General features: G+C 43.5%; 1 protein-coding gene across 1 annotated transcript in view; it reads right to left on the reverse strand.

Annotated features, from left to right (window-relative positions):
- SPTBN5 (spectrin beta, non-erythrocytic 5) overlaps window positions 1-21,907 on the reverse strand; it is a 134,995-nt gene that overhangs the window by 47,660 nt on the left and 65,428 nt on the right. The window contains exons 32-37 of the mRNA XM_034769645.1: window positions 7,330-7,485; window positions 6,478-6,669; window positions 5,038-5,133; window positions 2,789-2,907; window positions 1,523-1,637; window positions 134-247 (exon numbers count right to left, since the gene is read on the reverse strand). Coding sequence (XP_034625536.1) covers window positions 134-247; window positions 1,523-1,637; window positions 2,789-2,907; window positions 5,038-5,133; window positions 6,478-6,669; window positions 7,330-7,485 — 792 coding nt within the window. The remainder of the gene's footprint in view (window positions 1-133; window positions 248-1,522; window positions 1,638-2,788; window positions 2,908-5,037; window positions 5,134-6,477; window positions 6,670-7,329; window positions 7,486-21,907) is intronic.

Consider the following 21,907-nt stretch of genomic DNA (forward strand, 5'->3'; position numbering starts at 1 on the left):
TTCCCATCCCAGTTCATCTTGTACTAAGCCTCTCTGAAGGAGCTCATCAAGGGTTTTAGCACAGACAAAGAAACAAAAACAGAGCATTGTTTTAGCAGCCCCAATCTGTACCCGCTATCCCCCAGCCTCTGACCTCCATTTTGGACTTGATGACACTGATTTCCCTCTCCATTTCCTCATGTCGTCGCACCAGGTTTGCCACACTCTCCACGTCTTTCCCGTAATCCAATGCTTGTATCAGTGCACTCTTGGGGGGTAGGGCAGAAGAAGGAGAAAAATGACAGGATCATATCTCAGTTCCTTCAAATGTTTCCTCTCTCCTTCTCTCTTAAAACCTTCCTTTTATCCCTGTCCTAAATTTCAACAATGCAATGATAAGTGGCACAGAGAGTTGTCACTAAAGAGGTAGAACAAGAGTTCAGAACTCCTTGACCACTTCCAACCCTGCTTGACTTGGTGTGTATCTGCATGCGTGTGTATTTAACATAAGCACGAGAGAGACTTTCTATTTTCCTTCATCCCTCCCTGTCTATTTTTCCATAAACCATAATGCTAATAGCCAAAGACAACTACGGGTGGGACTTTCATGGGAAATTTATCATTCATAAAATTGCAATGTAAGTGCATTTTGTGAAAATTTGAGGGGAATTTTTGAGTCCTCAAAATTTTGCCGGAAGTGAAATTTTGGAGACTCAAGAAGAACATGGAACCAATTGGCAAAAATTGTTATGGAAAATTTTACAACAAATTGTTTACCAAGTTTAACAAGTGCTACTGTATGTGTGTTTGCTGATATATAAAGTCATATATGAATTATATAAAATCATACATGTGAAATAATAATACTTAGTCCTTATATAGCATTTTTCTTTCATAGATCTCAAAGCAAAAAGCAATGTTGGGTATTATTATTCTCAGTTTACAAATGGGGAAACTGAGGCAAAGAGCGAGATTAAGTGACTTGCCCAAGGTCACACATTGAGTCAATGGTACAGCAAGGAATAGAACGCTTAATCTCTTGACTTAGTCTAGTATCTTATCCACTGCACCTTGCTATGTCTCTTTTAAAGTATCTAACCACCTCCTGCATGTCTTGGCATCGAGCTAAAAAGTCCCAGTCAATCTATATTTCAGTATCAACTGAAAACATTTATTTCTGACCCTAATCTGGAATTTTTGACAATTACTTTCAATACCTTCAAACTAGAAGTCTTCATTATATTTGACTGCATTTCAGTCTTTCTACAGACTCTGATTCATAGGAAACCCCAGGGATAGCGAAGCAGTATAGTACTCTAGCTGAGCTTGCTCCATGATTTACAGGTTGGTTAAAGAGGTTTTGCCGTTCCTATTTTGCACAGAGGCTATTATAATAGGTCACCTCTGAATGCTCATTCTCTCTATAATAATTGGACGGATGGGAGTTTATCCACTTTTACAGGGTGCCCACTTATCTTCAAGATGAAGTGATTTCTCTCAGTGGATGAAGCCCCTCCCATTAACACAATCATGAGCAGCTCACCTTCTCACTAATTCTCTCCGTGATGTCATCAATTTCTCTGATTAAGGCATGGATTTCCAGGGCTCCCTCCAGCTTCCTCCTGTAGGTATTCAGGTTACCATGGAAACTGGTCCACCTTTTATTGAAAGACAGGTTTAGGGGAGAGCATGAATATCAGAACTTCCACAGCTGCAGCTAGATCACATTCAAACATGCAATTTCTGAGCTTCCTCGCCCATGGACTCCCTCTTCCCACAGCAGCCCAGATACATCTCATAGGTAAAGATTTAATGTGTCGGAAAGTGACTGTTCTAGGATTTTTTAGAGTCTAGGTAAGGGGATCTCAGATGAGGATAAGAGGGGGTTCCCAGCAGTGGGGGAAGGACTCTTGCATGGAACAAGTCCTGACCCAACTGCCAGAAACCCTCAACAAACCCATACACCCCATCCTCATTCTGCTCATTCTCAATTTGGCCACTGGGCTGTGAACCAGCAGAAGTGGGATAAGTTGGCCAGGAATACAGGTTTTCAGGGGGTTGGGATGGAACTAGCATGGAGCCAGACAGGGTCAGACTGGGGACAGGAGATGGCAGCCACAAGCAGAAAGCAAGGAGAAAGTAAGAATCTATTGTGAAGAGACAGAGTCTGCTGTGGGGGCAGCAGCTTGGAGAAGAGCTAGAAAACCTCCTGTAGGGCAGATAGTAAACAAAGACCATTTAACAAGATGGTAGTGGGAATGAGGTATGGAGTTGTTCCGTTAAATAGAGAGGTCAGGCTGGGTATCCAAGGCTGGCTCCACCACCTGTATCTCCAGGATTCTATTACCCTGATAATCCAAGCTATGCTCATCCCAGCCACGAGATTCCACCATAGCAGGAAGGGAGCAAGACATCCTTTTAAAACTTCACCTGGGCAACCCAATGACCAATTAGAAGTACTCTAAGCTACCATGCACAGGAGCAGGGTTTCATTGTGGGGAAAGCATGTTCATCTCTAAGGTTGGAAAGATGAATTTTGCATTGCTGAACGGGAAAGCCTTCCGGCCAATTGAAGTGCTGCATTGACAGTCACTAAAGAAGCTTTATTGGCTAGAGGTGGAAGCTAGCATTTTGTACGTCATGCTTGTGGAAGAGGGTGCTTAAAAGGAGAAAAATCGCGTATGTATCCCCAGCTTTTGTACAGCTCAGCCCAGCCTAGCAGAAGCCTACCCTTCCCTCCCTGCCATGAAACCATTGAGACAGCTTTGACTGAACTTTCCATCATCCAGAACCTGGAATGTATACTCACTTCTCATTGAGCTGCTTCCGGCGCTGATATATTGTCTTCACCTCTTCCTTGTTCTGTCTCTCCAGTTTCATGGCCAAGGCATTGATGGTTTTGATGTGAGCATCATCCACTGTCGTCTCCTATAAGGCCAGAACAAGAAAATATCAGTTGTGTGCCCCAAATGCCCATCATTGTGCCAGCTGCACAGAAGATCTCAGATCCAAACACTCTTCCCTGATATTGCACTTTTGTATCAGTCTCAGATAAAGATGGAGTGGGGATAAGGAGGGACATCACTATGAAACCAATAATGGTCAAAGTTCTATACAAAGACCTTAAGGGCTTCTTATCTAATCAGAGTGGAGACATCTGTCAAACAAATCACCACATTCTCTTTTAAAAACAAAATTCTACCTTAAATTGTAGAACTTTTTTATTCTGCTTGCTTCCCACATACTATGCTAGGGAAAGGATAATATTTGCACATAACTCATTATCTGAGCTATGCCACATTAAGGATGTTCTTCTGAAGCATGACCTGCAGCCAGTTCTGAACAGTACATGGCACTGAATGCAAAATAGAGGCATTCCAACACTCAAAAATATTGAATGTTGCAGTAAGTCCAGTAAATCACATACTCAGCAGGGAGACATTAATCATGGGTCTAGCAGAGGCACAGTGGCAGGATGCCAGCACTCGGATAATAGAAGTATTGATTCCATCTGCATTTTATATATGCTACGTACATACCACTGTGCATATTTCTAAGTGTACTCTGCTATGACACACAGCTGGAAAGTGAACACACTGAAAGCATTCTATATTGAATATAATCCATCTGATCCAGCAGAAACTATTCTAATGAATCAGAACCCCACAGTCTCCTGGAGGTTGGGAACTGACCCGATTGCCAGAAACCCTAAATAAACATATACACCCCGTCTCTATGCTGCTAGTTCTCAATCCAGCCACTGGGTGTGAACCAGCAGGAGTAGGAGGTGTATAGGCAGCCCAGGCTGGGGATCATTGCTCCTTGGATGGTAACTCACCACCCTAATCCCAGGTTTGCCTGGCAGGTAACCCTGTGATACTGGTGAAGAAGGTTGCAAGCAGTTACCCCAGGCGTAGCCTCTCTCTGCTTGTGCCAATGTGTTAGTGTTATGACTGAGCACTGGTTACGAGGGTGATCATCACAGCATCTACAATGCCAGCCTCTTGGAGATGTCTATGGAGCAGCGCAGAACTGCTTATGATGGGAATTCTCTGCTACATAACACAGAAACTAGGCACATGACCCACTTAAGATCTATCTCATTTATAGATTGATAAGGTGAGATTTTCCCTATCCGGACTCCCAGAGTGACTCGAGGATTATATCGTTCCTCCTTTCCCACCTCCACCACTCCTAACTCTTATTCTTATTGGCTGCCTCTACCTGTATCCACCTCTTTGTACTGTCCCTTAACCACTAGCTCTGCAGGTGAGGGCTGAAGTGCCAGTGAAGGTTTCTTTTGAACTCTTCTGGCCTCACTTCATTGATATCTGAAGTGTGACAGTTTGTCTCTCTGCCTAGATGCAACATTACTGCATTCTCATAGGGACTCTAGAAGTGAGAGGCACTGGAAAGGAAAGCCCATATTCTCTCCAAGCCCCAGGCTTGTGCCCAAATTAGCACACCAATTAGGGTGTGAGAAAGCCAGCTGCAGTTTCTCACCATGGACGATAGTTCAGAGATCTCAGCAAAGAAAGCTGAACCAGGCAGCTAGTGCGCTGTTGCTCCACAGCAGAACCTCTCTTTGGAGGTTCGGTTCATGAAGGTCTGGAATGTGTTACAGGTTCCAAACCAACCTAAGTTGAACCTCACCTGAAACCACCAAGTTTGCCTGATCTGAGGTGGAACACACAGAGTTTTGCATAGTTTCTATCCAAAAGTGTAACCCATTTGACGCTCACTCTAAATCTAGCCCAGGATCACTCAAAAGAGTTTCAGGTTTGCAATGCAATCCGAAGTTTTAGATTTCACTGTGATCATTTGTACACCTCTGTTCAGTTGTCATCAGGCATTTGATGTAGTGATGCAAGGATAGAGGATAATAGCGATTCTAACAGCTTTTGAACTGGCAAAGCCCTCTACACTTCTTTCTGCTCTTCCTTCCCCTAAAGAAAATGAAATAGCTTCAGTGGCTGTGATGCGCTTCTGTGCTGGAAAGCTGGCTTTTGGTTTAAGCCATACCAGGCATAGGGGACTAGGCATGGAAATTTCTCTTACCCCTGATGCTGATCCTCGGAATTCATTCAGCTTTTTCATGAGCTGCAGGCAGTGTTCGTAGTCATTCCCCACATCACCAATATTAATCATCACTTCCTGGGGAAAGGAAAAACAGTTAGGTGGATATTCAACTAACCATGGGACTTGCTTCAAGCCCGGAATGCAAGCAGCCAGCATTTCCTATGGGTTATCCTTTTCTTGATAAACCAAAAATGATTTCACTCATCCCACAACCATACACTCCAGGAACACAATATCCTTTGTGATGGAGATTTTGTACATCAGGGCCCAATAATGTTTTAAGTGGAAGTTTTCTGTGTCCCTGAATATCATATCCCACTTTTTGCTGCTCACCCATGCGCCTTGATTACTGAATGTCCTGGCACAATGCACAATATGCCGTTACTTGCAGAAACTGATACAAGGAATAGAGATTGGATTCCCCAGATCTAAAGGATGTGTTTTGTTACTGAGATCAAGTAGTGGAGCCCTCACTTTGAAACCCGAATACAATTCTCTATTTATTTTTTCTCCCCCTAAAGTGGATTTTAGGGTTCATAAAAGCGAAGTACTTCTATAAGTAAGTAAGGGCTAGAGCATGGTGCAGCGGGGGATGGTGTTTTGCAAGTTTCTCTCATACTATTCTCTAAGTGCATTTTAAATCGTGACCTGCAAACCCTTGGACCTTTCCTGTAGTCCTGGCCCCCAGCTCTGAAAATGCATTTCATTCCATTTCTAGAAACCCCCTTTCTATTGGCCCTAGGGGTTTCTACTGAGCAGAGACTGACCATTATAAATTTTGTATAGTTTTGTGATGTAGACAGATGTTTAGCGAATATGGTGAGGTCACCCCTAACTCATTTACATTTATCACATACTTGTGCGTTAATCTATTGCACCATTTAGTACGAACTCCCCACCCTTAACAGCATGTGCCCTATTAGTGAAATATGACTACTGACCTCCAAATCAAGGCCCTACGTATGTCTCATTGGACAAGGTGACTGTTTTTTCATTCTTATAAGAAAAATGTCTCAGATTTAATACACAATTTAGATAATCTGAATCTAGGATTTCAGGTGCTATGGGTAGGCTCTATTCTTTTTTTCATATCTCTGTTTCAGAGGAGATGTAAAAGCAGAGCCCCGAACCCCTTGGTCACTATAGACCCCATGGCACTTTTTGAATGAATAGGGATGTTAATGCTGGTGTCCTAGCCAAATTCCAACTCTGGCATGGAAACATATCAGAATGTTTTAACAGTTGCTGTAATATTCCCTATATACAATCTGTAAAGCACTTTAAGATCCCCTATGACAAAAGACACAATGTAAATGTCCTGAAAGGTGATAATATCATCAAATGTTCATTACTAAAAAGCACTTCCCTATATAGCACCATGGGCTTGCTTTCCCCAGTTAAAGAATAGAGTCCATGTACCTTCTCCCTAATCCAGGCCTCCACTTGATCCACTTTCTGCAGAAACTCCAGGAAGTCCCGAATGTCTTCCAGCATCTTTCCATGAGCAGCAACAGCCCACTTCAGCTTCTTCCAGTGCTCCTGGAGCACACGGGTCCTACGACAGATCTCCCCTGATTTTGGGTGGCTCTGTGACACCAGGGCTTCCCCTTTCTTCGTGTTAGAAAGAGGGAATTAGAAAGGAAGTTTACCACTAACAAAAGGGTTACATGGTCTTTCTAGGAGGACCTCCTTCTCCCCACCCACCACAAAACTCCACTGCAAGAGCCCTCAAACTGTGAATACTCAGCCATTATTTTCAATAATTGGTAGGAAAGTTGGCATTATTCTGATGCAGTCAAGAACATTAGGCTTGAACATTCCATGGGCAAGGTGAAATTCAGAGGTTGGGAGCACAAGGGAGGGTATTTCAGACAAACATCTTCCAGATGATGATTCACTCATTCTCAGGAAGATGATTCAGACATGGTATAACATCTTCTTTCCTAGATCAGGAAGATTCAGTACTAGCAGGGGAAGTCAGTGGCTCCTTCCCCTATAAGGAATACGGAAACAGAGAAGTCCCCTGGAAACCATACATGGACAATTAATGGGACTCCCCCACCTTGAATTAATGACATTCCAGTCACCCCTATGAAATACCACCAAGATTCTTGTCACACAGAAAGGGATGGTCTCTGGTTCGATGGAAGAAGATAGAGAACTGGCACAATGCTGAGGAATGCTTAATACTCACTTTGAGCTCCTTCCCCCTCTCCTTCTGCAGAACGAACCTGCAATAATCTTAGGATAGCAGCAGAGTGGGGGAGTTACCTTGTTAACAGCTGTGATGATCTCCTCATTAGCCAGAATCTCAGCTTCAAAGACCTGATGTTTCTGCAGCAGCTTCATTTTGTCCTGCAGATTGCTGTGGTCTCGGATAGAAGGATCCTCCAGCTTTTGCATGCGCTCATTGATCCAATCCTCTGCCTGCAACCAAGGGGACCAGCAGAATCAACATGACACCCAGAAGCCATCTCTCCTCTCCCAATCTCAGAGTCTCCTCCCAAGGCACAATGTTGTCCTGTGAAACAGCATGTGCCTGGAGTAGGTAGATTTCCAATAACTGGTAATAACAACAGTGATTTTCTGATTTCTGAACTGTCCAGCTGAAAGGGAGTGAAAATAATTCTATCAAATGATAAGAGGAAAATATGGACAATTGCTTGGATACAATTGTTATTGTATCTCAGGTTATAAGTGAGATTAGATGCAAATCTATGGTGACTCTTGCTCATTCACACAGACCTAACATGTTGGTCATGTTTGGGGCCAGAGAGGAATTTTATCCCAAGATTACTGCCAAGGATTTTTTCCCCCCTGTCCTGGGTCACTGGGTAATGATCTTTCAACAAAATTGAGAGAGCATGCCACACAGAACCTATTTCCTGGTATTGTGGGGTGTGCACTTGTTCTTTTCCATTTGCTCCTCTCCCTCCATCAAAGAGCTGATCTCCTAGAAATCCTTGCTTCCCTTTATGAGCCTCTGAATTAATTCATTTTAGTTGTATATGGTGGGGTACATTTTCAGCATGGTAAATGGAGATTTAGCTTAATTACTTCATGTAACACAATGGCAGGATTCTTCATTTGTCCATTCTGTTAGCAGGTTTTGGAACATGTGGGAACCTGCAGGATAATTACTGCTAGCTCACGGGAGTCCACCCTGAATATAAGGGAGGTAGGAAGAGCGCTCTGGAAAAGGAAGCTAGGCGTAGGATGGGTAGTCCCTCAAGGAAGTAAAATCAGGAGCAGATAGCTCTAGGAAGAAGGCAACCTAGGAGTTGATAAACCGTCTGCTCAGGCTAAGGCTGGGGGTTCACGCAGTATTATTTTGGAATAATCTTTATTGTCAATACCCCAGATGGGAGGAGGATGGTCACATACTTCGGTTTATCCTTTGTTTGGAGCTGGATGGGGACTCCGCTAGCTTCCATCGCATTAATGACAGCTAGCTGTTCTGTTGATTAGAGCACGGGGCTGAGAGTTAGGAATAGAACCCAGGAGTCCTCCTGTCTCTGCCACTGACCTGCTTTGTTACCTTGGTGCAGTCACTTAATAGCTCTGTGCCTCAGTTTCCTCCTCCGTAAAATGGGGATATTTACCTATTCCAAACAGGTGTTGTGAGGCTTAATGAATTAATATGAAGTAGTTAGAAATCTTCACGTCAAAGGCACTATAGAAATGCCAAGTATTATTAATATTAATGGCACCTGTGCTACTAAGTCCTTTAACAGTACTTAAGAGTGTTACCTCAGCATGTTTTAAACACACAAAAGAGGATTTTTTCCAGTTCTACCAGTTAAGTGTGAAAGATACCCTACGTTCTCCAACATGCAGGCATGGTGGGGCACAGCCCTAGATATTTTCTGAGCCCCCCCTTTATTTTGGACGGTGTTGAGAGCCTGTTCATCAGGATACATTTCACATTTAACTCTGAATCTCTTCACACTCACTGTTTTCTGTTACAATTGGATGTAAGCGTCACCAAATGAGTAACTGTGCCAGTTTATTTCTGTAACCTACGTCCTTCACGTCTCATCCCCCTTGTGTGTGTGACATCCTCAACTGTTGGTTAAGTCTGTCTTCTAGACTGTAAGGGGAAGGTTCTGTTTTCTATGAAGTGCTTGCTGCACACTTGTGGCTGCTAGAAATTAAACAAGTAATAAACAACATAAGAACATAAGAATGGCCATACTGGGTCAGACCAAAGGTCCATCCAGCCCAGTATCCTGTCTACCGACAGTGACCAATGCCAGGTGTCCCAGAAGGAGTGAACCTAATAGGTAATGATCAAGTGATCTCTCTCCTGCCATCTATCTCCAGCCTCTGACAAACAGAGGCTAGAGACACCATTCCTTATCCATCCTGGCTAATAGCCATTAATGGACTTAACCTCCATGAATTTATCTAGCTTTCTTTTAAACCTTGTTATAGTCCTAGCCTTCACAACCTCCTCAGGCAAGGAGTTCCACAGGTTGACTGTGTGCTGCGTGAAGAAAAACTTCCTTTTATTTGTTTTAAATCTACTGCCCATTAATTTCATTTGGTGGCCCCTAGTTCTTATATTATGGGAACAAGTAAATATCTTTTCCTTATTCACTTTCTCCACACTACTCATGATTTTATACACCTCTATCATATCCCCCTTAGTCTCCTCTTTTCCAAGCTGAAGAGTCCTAGCCTCTTTAATCTCTCCTCATATGGGACCCGTTTCAAATCCCTAATCATTTTAGTTGCCCTTCATTTAGTTGCCTTTTTTAATGCCAGTATATCTTTTTTGAGATGAGGAGACCACATCTGTATGCAGTATTCAAGATGTGAGTGTACCATTGATTCATATAAGGGCAATAAGATATTCTCTGTCTTATTCTCTATCCCTTTTTGAATGATTCCTAACAACCTGTTTGCTTTTCTGACTGCTGCTGCACACTGCGTGGATGTCTTCAGAGAACTATCCACGATGACTCCAAGATCTCTTTCCTGACTATTTGTAGCTAAATTAGCCCCCATCACATTGTATGTATAGTTGGGGTTATTTTTTCCAATGTGCATTACTTTACATTTATCCACATTAAATTTCATTTGCCGTTTTGTTGCCCAATCACTTAGTTTTGTGAGATCTTTTTGAAGTTCTTCACAGTCCGCTTTGGTCTTAACTATCTTGAGCAGTTTAGTATCATCTGCAAACTTTGCCACCTTACTGTTTACCCCTTTTTCCAGATCATTTATGAATAAGTTGAATAGTATTGGTCCTAGGACTGACCCTTGGGGAACACCACTAGTTACCCCTCTCCATTCTGAAAATTTACCATTTATTCCTACCCTTTGTTCCCTGTCTTTTAACCAGTTCTCAATCCATGAAAGGATTTCATGGAAATCTAAGTACACTATGTCCACTGGATCCCCCTTGTCCACATGTTTGTTGATCCCTTCAAAGAACTCTAATAGATTAGTAAGACATGATTTCCCTTTACAGAAACCATGTTGACTTTTGCTCAACAATTTATGTTCTTCTATGTATCTGACAATTTTATTCTTTACTATTGTTTCAACTAATTTGTTGGGTACTGACGTTAGACTTACCAGTCTGTAATTGCCAGGATCACCTCTAGAGCCCTTTTTAAATATTGGTGTTACATTAGCTATCTTCCAGTCATTGGGTACAGAAGCTGATTTAAAGGACAGGTTACAAACTATAGTTAATAGTTCTGCAATTTCACATTTGAGTTCTTTCAGAACTCTTGGGTGAATGCCATCTGGTCCCGGTGACTTGTTACTGTTAAGTTTATCAATTAATTCCAAAACCTCCTTTAGTGACACTTCATTCTGTGACAATTCCTCATATTTGTCACCTACAAAGGATGGCTGAGATTTGGGAATCTCCCTAATATCCTCAGCCATGAAGACTGAAGCAAAGAATTCATTTAGTTTCTCTGCAATGATTTTATCGTCTTTAAGTGCTCCTTTTATATCTCGATCGTCCAGGGGCCCCACTGGTTGTTTAGCAGGCTTCCTGCATCTGATGTACTTAAAAAACATTTTATTACCCTTTGAGTTTTTGGCCAGCTGTTCTTCAAACTCCTTTTTGGCTTTTCTTATTATATTTTTTACACTTAATTTGGCAGTGTTTATGCTCCTACTACCTCACTAGGATTTGACTTCCACTTTTTAAAAGATGCCTTTTTATCTCTCACTGCTTCTTTTAGATGGTTGTTAAGCCATGATGGCTCTTTTTTAGTTTTTTTACTGTATTTTTTAATTTGGGGGTATACATTTAAGTTGGGCCTCTATTATGATGTCTTTGAAAAGTGTCCAGGCATCTTCCTACTGTATTTTCCACTGCATGCATCCGATGAAGTGGGTTTTAGCCCATGAAAGCTTATGCCCAAATAAATCCGTTAGTCTCTAAGGTGCCACAAGTACTCCTGTTCCTTTTGCTGATACAGACTAACATGGCTACCACTCTCAAAAATCTAGTCACTGTACCTTTTAATTTCTGTTTAACTAACCTCCTCATTTTTGCATAGTTCCCCTTTCTGAAATTAAATGCCACAGTGTTGGGCTGTTGAGGTTTTCTTCCCACCATAGGAATGTTAAATGTTATTATATTATGGTCACTCTTTCCAAGCGGTCCTGTTAAAGTTACCTCTTGGACCAGATCCTGCTCTCCACTCAGGACTAAATCAAGAATTGCCTCTCCCCTTGTGAGTTCCTGTACCAGCTGCTCCAAGAAGCAGTCATTTAAAGTATCAAGAAATTTTGTCTCTGCATTTTGTCCCTAGGTGACATGTACCCATTCAATATGGGGATAATTGAAATCCCCCACTATTATTGAGTTATTTATTTTGATAGCCTCTCTAATCTCCCTTAGCATTTCATCATCACTATCACTGTCCTGGTCAGGTGGTCGATAATAGATCCCTACTGTTATATTCTTATTAGAGTATGGAATTACTATCCATAGAGATTCTATGGAACATGTGGATTCATTTAAGATTTTTACTTCATTTGATTCTACATTTTCTTTCACATATAGTGCCACTGCCCCCTCTCCACCCGCATGACCTGTTCTGTCCTTCCGATATATTGTGTATCCCGGAATGATTGTGTCCTATTGATTGTCCCCACTCCACCAGGTTTCTGTGATGCCTATTATATCAATATCTTCCTTTAACATGAGGCACTCTAGTTCACCCATCTTATTATTTAGACTTCTAGCATTTGTGTACAAGCACTTTAAAAACTTGTCACTGTTTATTTGTCTGCCCTTTTCTGATGTGTCAGATTCTTTTTTATGTGAATGTTTCTCGTCTGATCTGGCCCATACTTTATCCTCTTCCATCTTCTCCTCCTGACTAAAACCTAGAGAATCTCTATCAATAGACTCTCCTTTAAGAGAAGTCTCTGTCCGATCCATGTGCTCCTCTGCAGCAATCGGCTTTCCCCCATCTCTTAACATTAAAAAGGTTGCAAAGCAGTTTTTAAACGAAGTGCCAGCAGTCTGGATCCACATGGTTTAGGTGGAGGCCCATCTTTCCTGTATAGGGTCCCCCATCCCCAAAGTTTCCCCAGTTCCTAATAAATCTAAACCCCTCCTCTCTACACCATCGTCTCATCCATGCATTGAGACTCTGAAGCTCTGCCTGCCTACCTGGCCCTGCATGTGGAACTGGAAGCATTTCTGAGAATGTTACCATAGCAGTCCTGGATTTCAGTCTCTTTCCTAGCAGCCTAAATTTGGCCTCCAGGACATCTCTCCTACCCTTTCCTATATCATTGGTACCTACATGTACCACGACCACCGGTTCCTCCCCAGCACTACACATAAGTCTATAGATGCCTTGAGAGATCCACAACCTTCGCACCAGACAGGCAAGTCACCATATGGTTCTCCCGGTCATCACAAACCCAGCTACCTATGTTTCTAATGATCGAATCTCGCATTACTAACACTTGCCTTTTCCTAATGACTGGAGTTCCTTCCCCCAAACAAGATCAGCAGCTCTTTCTGAAGAGCTAATTATGGTCATGTCTCTCTTAAAATCTGTCTCCTTCAGGGATTTAAATGCAGTCTGTTAGAATAAAACAGGCAATAGGATCTACTTCAGTTTTTCACAAGTAAAAAAAAAGTATGCCAAGTTTCAGTTCTTAGCACTGAAAGAAATGTCTTCTTTCCATCATGCCTTTGAGAACCGGAAACTTGACACATATCATGACCCATCCTGTAGTCCTCAAGCCACTGACATACAGTGAAATTTTGGCTGCACAAAGACAGCAAATTGAGATCATTTTTGTGTGTCTCAAAACACATTGTCAATTGCCTTTGGGGGACTGCACTGACTGTATATGGGACTCAGAAGCTGGGTGATTTTTCCTTGTTAATTACGAGTTTGAATCCTCCTTTCAGCCACTGAAATTCTGTACACAGAAACAGCCCTCATCTGGTTTTTCCTCCCATAAGCACATGTAGGGATTAAAAAAATAAACTTGGTATCAAGGTTGTCCAGGGCAGCAAACTGTTATCTGTGACTTTCATTACTAACGCACTCCCTGCTCACAGGCTAAGGCCATCCCTGTCTCCCATTACACAGCCACACATTAACACTCAAAGGACACTTAACTGACTCTCTTCTTTTTAAAAGGAGAGTTATCTGAACAGTGAGACTGGGCAACCAATCTTTTCTGGTAACTCAGCATGGGGTCTCTTTCACACTTTCTAATATTAAACCAGGGCATGATGACACTCTCTTTAACAGGGTCATTGGCACACTCTAGTGGCAGACCAGATACAATTTTGTTTAAATCCCATTTAACAATCATTTCTGTAGCTTTCCTCTGATCATTCTATCAAGTGACTTAGGCTACATCTACACTACAGGGGGGAGTCGATTTAAGATACGCAAATTCAGCTACGTGAATAGCGTAGCTGAATTCGACGTATCGCAGCTGACTTACCCCACTGTGAGGACGGCGGCAAAATCGACCTCCGCAGCTTCCTGTCGACGGCGCTTACTCCCACCTCCGCTGGTGGAGTAAGAGCGTCAATTCGGGGATCGATTGTCGCGTCCCGATGGGACGCGATAAATTGATCCCCAAGAGGTCGATTTTTACCCGCCGATTCAGGAGGGTAGTGTAGACCCAGCCCTAGACAGTCCCCAGGCTCCAGTAGAAAGGAGCAGGCAGCAGGATCTAGATAATGAGGAGGACATTCAGGGTACATAGCAAAGCTGATCTATTTTCCCAGGATCTGTCCTTGAAGCGGGTTGGGATAGGGATGATGAGTGAAATCCTGGCTCCACTGAAGTGAGTAGCAAAACTCCCACTGGGACCTGGGTTTCACCCAGTGTAGGGAGAAGGGAACGGCCTGATTTCTGGTGGGCGCTGGTTGTTTTTTTTAATTCTATACAGCCTCTATTTAGAAACATTTAGTTTTGAATGTATTTGTGCTCAGAACTCAGGGTGAGCACACTTGGCAACTGAAATACATTAAGCACAGTACATTTATATAGTGCTGCATGAGTTCCAGGCCCTGTATAAATATTAACGAATTAATCCTCCCAACGCCCCTATGAGGTAGGTGGATAAGTATGTTATTCCCTTTACAGATGGAGAAACAGAGAGAAAGGTGAAGTGACTTTGCCAAGGCCACGTGATGAATGAATTGGCAGGGCCAGGATCAAAACTCAGGACCTCCTGACTTTCAACCTTGTGATCATTCCCTCAGACTAAAGTAAATAAATTCCTCATCAGCAGCTTCCCTTTTTCCCCAGATCATTAAGGATGTGATGCACAGTTTGTGATAGTACGGAAGCATATTGGAGATCTCACTACACTGGATGCTCAAATAGCTATGGTAGCAAAAAATATCCCCTACCAACTTCAGCAGAAGACTGTGCCCCATTGTGTGATCCACGTGTGTGTTCTCCAGACTTCGGGATTGCAATTTCTGTCTAGAAATGAAGCCACGTACCCAGAAAATGCTCAGGTTGCTGCATTTTGCACCAGCTGATCTTAAACAGACCATATGACTCCAGTACTCTGCCTTCTGTACCATCTTCCCAATAAATACAGAATCCAATTCTCTCTCCCAATATTCAAAGCTCTCCATGTGATTAGCCTGAGTTATCTGACAGTTTGCTTCGCCCCCACGGCTATAACTGCTACCTTCCACTGGAACAATGATTCTGTCAACCAATGGGGATAGCTTGTGACTGCAGGAGACAGGATTTTCACAGGAACTGGACCTAGACTATGGAGCTTACTCGAACAAGAAATAAGAATAATTGCTGTTGGCACACAATGAATAACCACTGTGTTGGCACACAGGGCGAGATCCTGCTCTAAGGTATATAGGCGTATCAGTCAGGGAAGGAGGGAGAGTTTCTTTCCCCAGCACAAGAGCGGAGAAGGATTATAATTTAATACTCAGGAGGTACTAAGGGGCAGACATATTCCTAAACCAGCTGGTGAACTACATTCACAACTAGCATTGCCAGTCCCCCATCCAGGCCATCTGCCTCATTAACCTGTACTTTTTGAAAATAGCAGCAGTGTGCAATTCGCCATTCATTCCCTCAGCCCAACCCTGGACTCCTGCTCTGCCAGGAGTATTTGTGGGTCAGAGGATGCATCAAGCCAGCATTCCAGCTACCATACGCACCACTAATCAGGTCAGGATTTGACCTGTTATTTATTGACAAATGCAAGGATAGCATTTGGCTGTTTAATAGGGTCTTGCTAGAATACATTTTAAAAAGAGGATGGGCTTTGAAAAAGTGTTTTCCGACCCTGAATTCAAACACTGCCAAGGAAGAGGGACCTGCTGAGATACTGAACTGCTTAACCTATTGGTGTTAGGGGAGAGGGACACCCACACAGACTGTTTGTACAAATGGAATCTTAAAAGCTGTTTTAAAAAACCTCTGTCTGTAATATAAAGAATGAAGTGCAGGTTGTGGGCAGCAACTATCCAGCTGGCATTTGCTTTTGGTAACAGTCTGAGCTTGAAATATGTCAGCTTAGCGCAGGGCAACGTTTGGGGTGACTGAACCTCTCCGCTTTTTCTTTCCGCTGCGGGGGAGTGTTTCAAGGGAGGCCGCAACAGGTGCATCTGCAAACCCAGTAACAGTGTGTGCAAATGCCCCCATGTGTGTGTGTGATGTTTGTGCCAGCATGACGGATGCTGGCACATTTTTCAGGCATGCACATTGGACTGCCCTTTGGAAATGTGACCTGGAATGTCTTCCCAACAGTGATGTCAGCAGCAACGACAACTCTATAACAAGGCTAAGTCCAGAACAGGAGAAACAAATAGAATTGGAATCATTTTACGGAGATGGGCCTAAAGCAGCTGAAGAGCTGCTCTAACTTATGACACTGACATAAAGTTCCTAAGTGACCTTACACCAGTGGAGGATAGGCCTAGCTCTGCTTGGCTTCACTATGCTCTCTCCCTCCCCACATCAGTCCCACCTAGGAATGCCCATTCCCTCCCTCTATGCCAGAGAGAAGGGAGCAAGGGGCATAGAAGGCATTTCACCTTTGCCATTTTTACCCTAGTGACGAGTTCCACTATGTGAAAAATGGCTGTAAATGGACAAGAGAACCCAACCCTAGAAACCATGTCATAATGGTGGTGCAATAACAACCACCTTTATTAAAATAATTTCCTCTTCAGATGTTTAGAAACACAGGTGTTGCTATACCTGGCTAGTCTCTTGCAGTGGCCAGTGCTTGATGTTTCAGAGGGATGTGATTCCCCCATCCTACTATAAATCATTCTTACTATAATGATAGTAGGAATTTTGAAGTAGGAACCAAATTTACCCATAGTGTTGTAAAGAGAATCATTGTATGTAGTGAGCCTTATCAGCAGAAGCACATTGCTCTTGGAGCCAGGCAGGCAAGCTAGCAGCACCTATCCGTACAGATCTTAGCAACAAGTAAAATGTCTTACTGTTACTTAAAAAGTCTTTTCTTATGTTATAATAGCAAGTTGGCATCAGCTATTGCATGGTGTCTAGGGTTACCATATTTAAAAAATAAAAAAAGAGGACACTCCACGGGGCCCTGGCCCCGCCCCTTTCCCACCCCTGACCCCTGCCCCAACTCCGCCCCTACTCCACCCATTCCCCGCCCATTCCCCAAAGTCCCAGCCCTAACTCCCCCTCCTCCCTCCCAGCCACGCGAAAAGGGCTGCCCAAGCGCTACCGGCTTCACGGTTTGCCGGGCAGCCTCCAGACTCTGCGCCTCTGGCCGGCGCTTCCCCAGCACAGCTGGAGCCTGGGAGGGGCACTTCCCCTCCTGGGCTCCAGCTGCTCTTCTCCTCCCCTGACTCTTCGGCTCTGTTTCAGGGCCAAGCTGCCCGAGCCAGCGCTACCGGCTTCGGGCAGCCCCCTTGCCTCCAGACCCTGTGCCGCCGGAGCAGAGCAGCTGGAGCCCGGGAAGGGAAGTGCCCGGCCGGTGGCTCGGGGTCCGGAGGCACAGGAGCTACCCGAAGCTGGTAGCGCTGGCTCGGGCAGCTTGGCTCTTAAACAGAGCCGAAGAGTCAGGGGAGGAGCAGAGCAGCTGGAGCCGGGGAGGAGAAGTGCCCGGCTGGCGGCTGGGGTCCGGAGGCACACGAAGCCGGTAGCGCTGGCTCGGGCAGCTTGGCTCTTAAACAGAGCCAAAGTCTGAGTCAGGGGAGGAGCAGAGCAGCCGCGGGAGAGGAAGTGCCCGTCCGGTATTTTTCCCGGACGTATGGTAACCCTACGTGACTGGTGCCCGGGGGCGCAGCTCCAGCCCCAGGGGGACGCAAATCCGGACAGTGCCGGCTCCCCGCAATGCGCTGGCGTCCACAACCCCTTCGGGGGCGCCCCCCAGCCCTGCGATGGCTGCCGAGCGGCGCCCAGAGACACCCCCCATCCAAAGGACAGGGGCCCGCGCCTCCCCCTCCCCCGACGGCTTGCTGCCTCACAGGGGCAGGTTGGTCGCGTCGCAGGGGCTGCTGGGAGTTGTAGTTCTCGGCCGCTCCCCTCTCCTGGCTCTCCCTGGAGTGTGAGGCCTAGCCAGACTACAGCCCCCAGCATGCCCTGGGCAGGAGCCGAGTGTCACACTGAGATGATGTCACAGCGGGCGACCCACACACACAAATTCGGAGATCCTAGCCTCCCTATTTCCCCGGACATGTCTGGCTTTTTGGCAATTCCCCCCGGACGGGGATTTGGGGACCAAAAAGCCGGACATGTCCGGGGAAATCCGGATGTATGGTAACCCTAATGGTGTCAGAAAACAATGAAAGTAAGAAAAGAGTAGAAGAAAACTGAAAAGAAACGGACCAACTAAAGCCTCCAGAAAAGCGTTTGAAGAAAATGGAGAAAGTGGAAGGAAGGATTAGAGCTGGACAACATTGCAAACGGCACGGACAAAAACAATGAACGTCTGCAAAGAGCATTATTTCTTTCTGTGGTCAGTGAAGAAAACAGAGGAGTATTTAATACTTTTCAATTTGATGATGTAGCAGATAAAGAAACAAAAAACAGATCATACAGAATATGTTTAAGGCATACTGTGCACCGCAAAAAAATATGTATGGGAGTCACAAATTTTTCACCAGAAGTCAGACGGATGGGAAAGTATAGACCAATATGTAACTGATTTAAAACTGGCAATACAATTGTGAAGAACTGTGTGAGTAACTCATTAAAGACTGAATCATGTGTGATGTTGCATCAGATTCAGTTCAGGCTAGGTTGTTGTGGGACAGTAATTTAATCCTTGAATGTGCTGTGGACATATGACATGCAGATGAAATGACTGCAAAACAACTGAAGGGCCTGGATGAACTGGAAAAAACACATGCACATATTGCAGCATATGTCCACCTTTAGTAATCACCCAGACACAGCCATCAACTAGAGGGGTGTCCTGCAACTAATAAAAGCCTGTGATCGAGAGAAGGGAAAAGAGCAATCAGAGAGGCAACTAAAGGTTGTTATAAATGCAGCCGTAGTCATGCCATAAGGTAGCCTCCTACACACGAGCAAGAATGCTGAAGATTTGGCAAATGCAATCATTTTGCTAAAAAGTGCAACTCTGGAAGGCAAAAATACCAGGGCAAAGAGATGTTTAACCTCACAGAAGCAGGTGAGCACTTGTAAGATCTGTTCCTCAGCATGCTAAGTACTGAGCCTCCCGAGGATGAGTGGAATGTGGATTTGCTTATTATTGATCACAAAACTACGAGTTTTAAAATCAATACTGGGGCACAGGCCAAAGTGATGTCTGTAAAGTGATACAACTTTTTAATGGCCGAACTCCTTCTCAACTCAAGTATTCAGCTGATAACGTACTCAGGGGGAAAACTGCAGGTATGTGATGAATGCAACTTGGACTGTGAGTATTGGCATCAGGAAACATTGGTGGAATTTCAAGTGGTAGAATTTGACTCCAAAGCTATATTGGGCTTACAGGCAGTGACAAATTTAAACTTAGGGCAGAGAGTCAATATGATAAAGGAAGAATCAGAAGGTGAATGGAATACATTTAAAGAATACAAGGATTTATTTGAAGGTGAAGGGTGCTTGCCAGGTAAGCACACCATAAAGATGAACTTGCAAACTTCCACTGGCATTAAGGGACAAAATAGAAAAAGAATTGCTCTGCATGGAACCGTTGCAAGTAATAACAAAAATGCAAGAACCTACAAAATGTCAATTCCATACTAATTGTAAACAAACCAGGTTGAGATAAAATAAAAGTATGCTCAGATGCAAGAGATATGAATAAAGCGATACAAAGGGAACATTTTCAATTACCTAAAGTAGAACTCACTAGCAAATTAGCAAAAGCTACAGTTTTCACCGTCTTAGATGCCAGTAGTGGATTTTGGCAAATACAGCTGGTTGACAAAATTCTAGACTGTTCACTCAACACACCGTTTGGAAGGTACATGTTCACCAGAATTCCTTTTAGCATCTGTTCAACTCCTGAAGTATTCCAAAGAATGCTCCAACAGACATTTGAAGGTCTGGGAGGTGTTGAAAGTTATATTATAGATGACATACTGGTCTGGGGAAATACCAAACAAGAACACGATGAAAGGCACAAGAGAGTTCTAGACAGGTATCGTGAAAGGCACCTGTGACTATCTGAAGAAGAGCAAACACAAATGGGCTCTGACAGAGATAAAAATTTGGGAGCATTCCTTGACCACAGAAGATTATTTATCTTGGGAAATTTATCCTGCACATGTCAACAGTAGCAATTCCTTTGAGACAACTGTTGGGAAAAGATGTCAAGTTCACCCATATGCCAATGCATGAAGTGGCATAGGAGCATTTGAAAGAATTGTTTACAAGGGCACCCGTACTGAAGTACTTTCATGTCAAAGAGCAGTTGCTGTGCCAGAGGATGCGAGTTCTACTGGATTAAGAGCTACTGCTGCAAAAGGTGGCTCCTGTTGTTCATTGCTTCTAAAGCTCTGACAACTACCCGACAGAATTATGCCCAAACAGAAAAAGAAATGCTGGCAATAGTATCTGGCTGCACTTGACTTCGTCAGCTTATCTATGGGAAAAAAGTAGCTATGGAAACAGACCACACAGCTCCTACGGCCATTTTCAGAGAACCTTTGCGCAGTACTCCACCAAAGATTCAAAGACGGTTGCTAACACTCCAGAAATATCAACTGAAAGTTGGATAAAGACCAGGGAAAGTATTAGCAATCGCTGATGCTTTATCCAGAGTGTCCAGATTGAAGTAAGTTCAGAGGAAGCTGATATTGCAATACATCTCACAATGTCTTACTTACATATTTCAGAACAGAAATTGAAGGAATTTCAGACAGATACTGCAAATGATGTCCTGCAAACCTTAAAACAAACAATTTCCCAAGGATGGCCAGACCAGAGAACGGAAGTACCAGAGGACAGTTGTGCTTATTGGTCATAGAGAGAGGAACTAAATATGCAAGATGGACTTGTCTTTAGAAGAGATAGAATCATAGTACTGGAATATCTCAGAAAGGAGATCTCATCTTGTATTCATAAGAGTCATATGGAGCAGAGCTATGTAAAAAGAGAGCTTTGCATGCTGTCTTTTGGCCAGACACATGTAGTTAAATTGAGGACATGGTATAGTCTTGAAACACATTCAACCTTCAGAGACAAAGATCAAAAGGAACTAGTGTTACCACATGAGGTCCCAACAGACCATGACAGAAACTTGGCATGAACCTGTTTAAATGTCAAGGTACAGATTATCTTATTCTGGTTGTTTATTATTCAAAATACTTGGAAGTCTACTTGTTTCAGGACACCACAAGGGTGTCTGTCATCAGACACTGAAAGTCTATAATTACAAGGTATGACATACCTTGATGAGCTCACTAGTGACAATGGACCACAATTTGGCTCTAGAGAATTTAAAACTTTTACAAAGCAATGGGACTCTATTCACAAAACATCTCGTCTGTTATTCCTACAATTGAATGGAATGGCTGAGAGAGCAGTTCAAACTGTGAATCAGATTCTTAAAAAAATCTAGTTTGGGTAACACACATCCCTATCTTATTGGATAGGTGTTATTGGAATACTCCTTTAGAAGATTGAAGATCACCTGCTCAACTCCGTATGAGAAGATGTTTAAAGACCAGATTGCCAACTTCATCAAAGTAGTTGCAACCCAACCTGATGCAAGAAGATATACAAACTAGCCTAAAATTGAGACAAGCAAAGCGGAAATATTTTTTTGACAAATGTGCAAAGCTGTTATCACAAGAAAGTGGAGACACTGTTTGTATTCACCAAAAAGAAGCATGGAAACATGCAAAGGCGATTGACCAACATGGTGCTCCCAGATCTTGTCTTAT

Source organism: Trachemys scripta, chromosome 4 (genome assembly GCF_013100865.1).
Source record: "Trachemys scripta elegans isolate TJP31775 chromosome 4, CAS_Tse_1.0, whole genome shotgun sequence".
Lineage (NCBI taxonomy): Eukaryota > Metazoa > Chordata > Testudines > Emydidae > Trachemys > Trachemys scripta.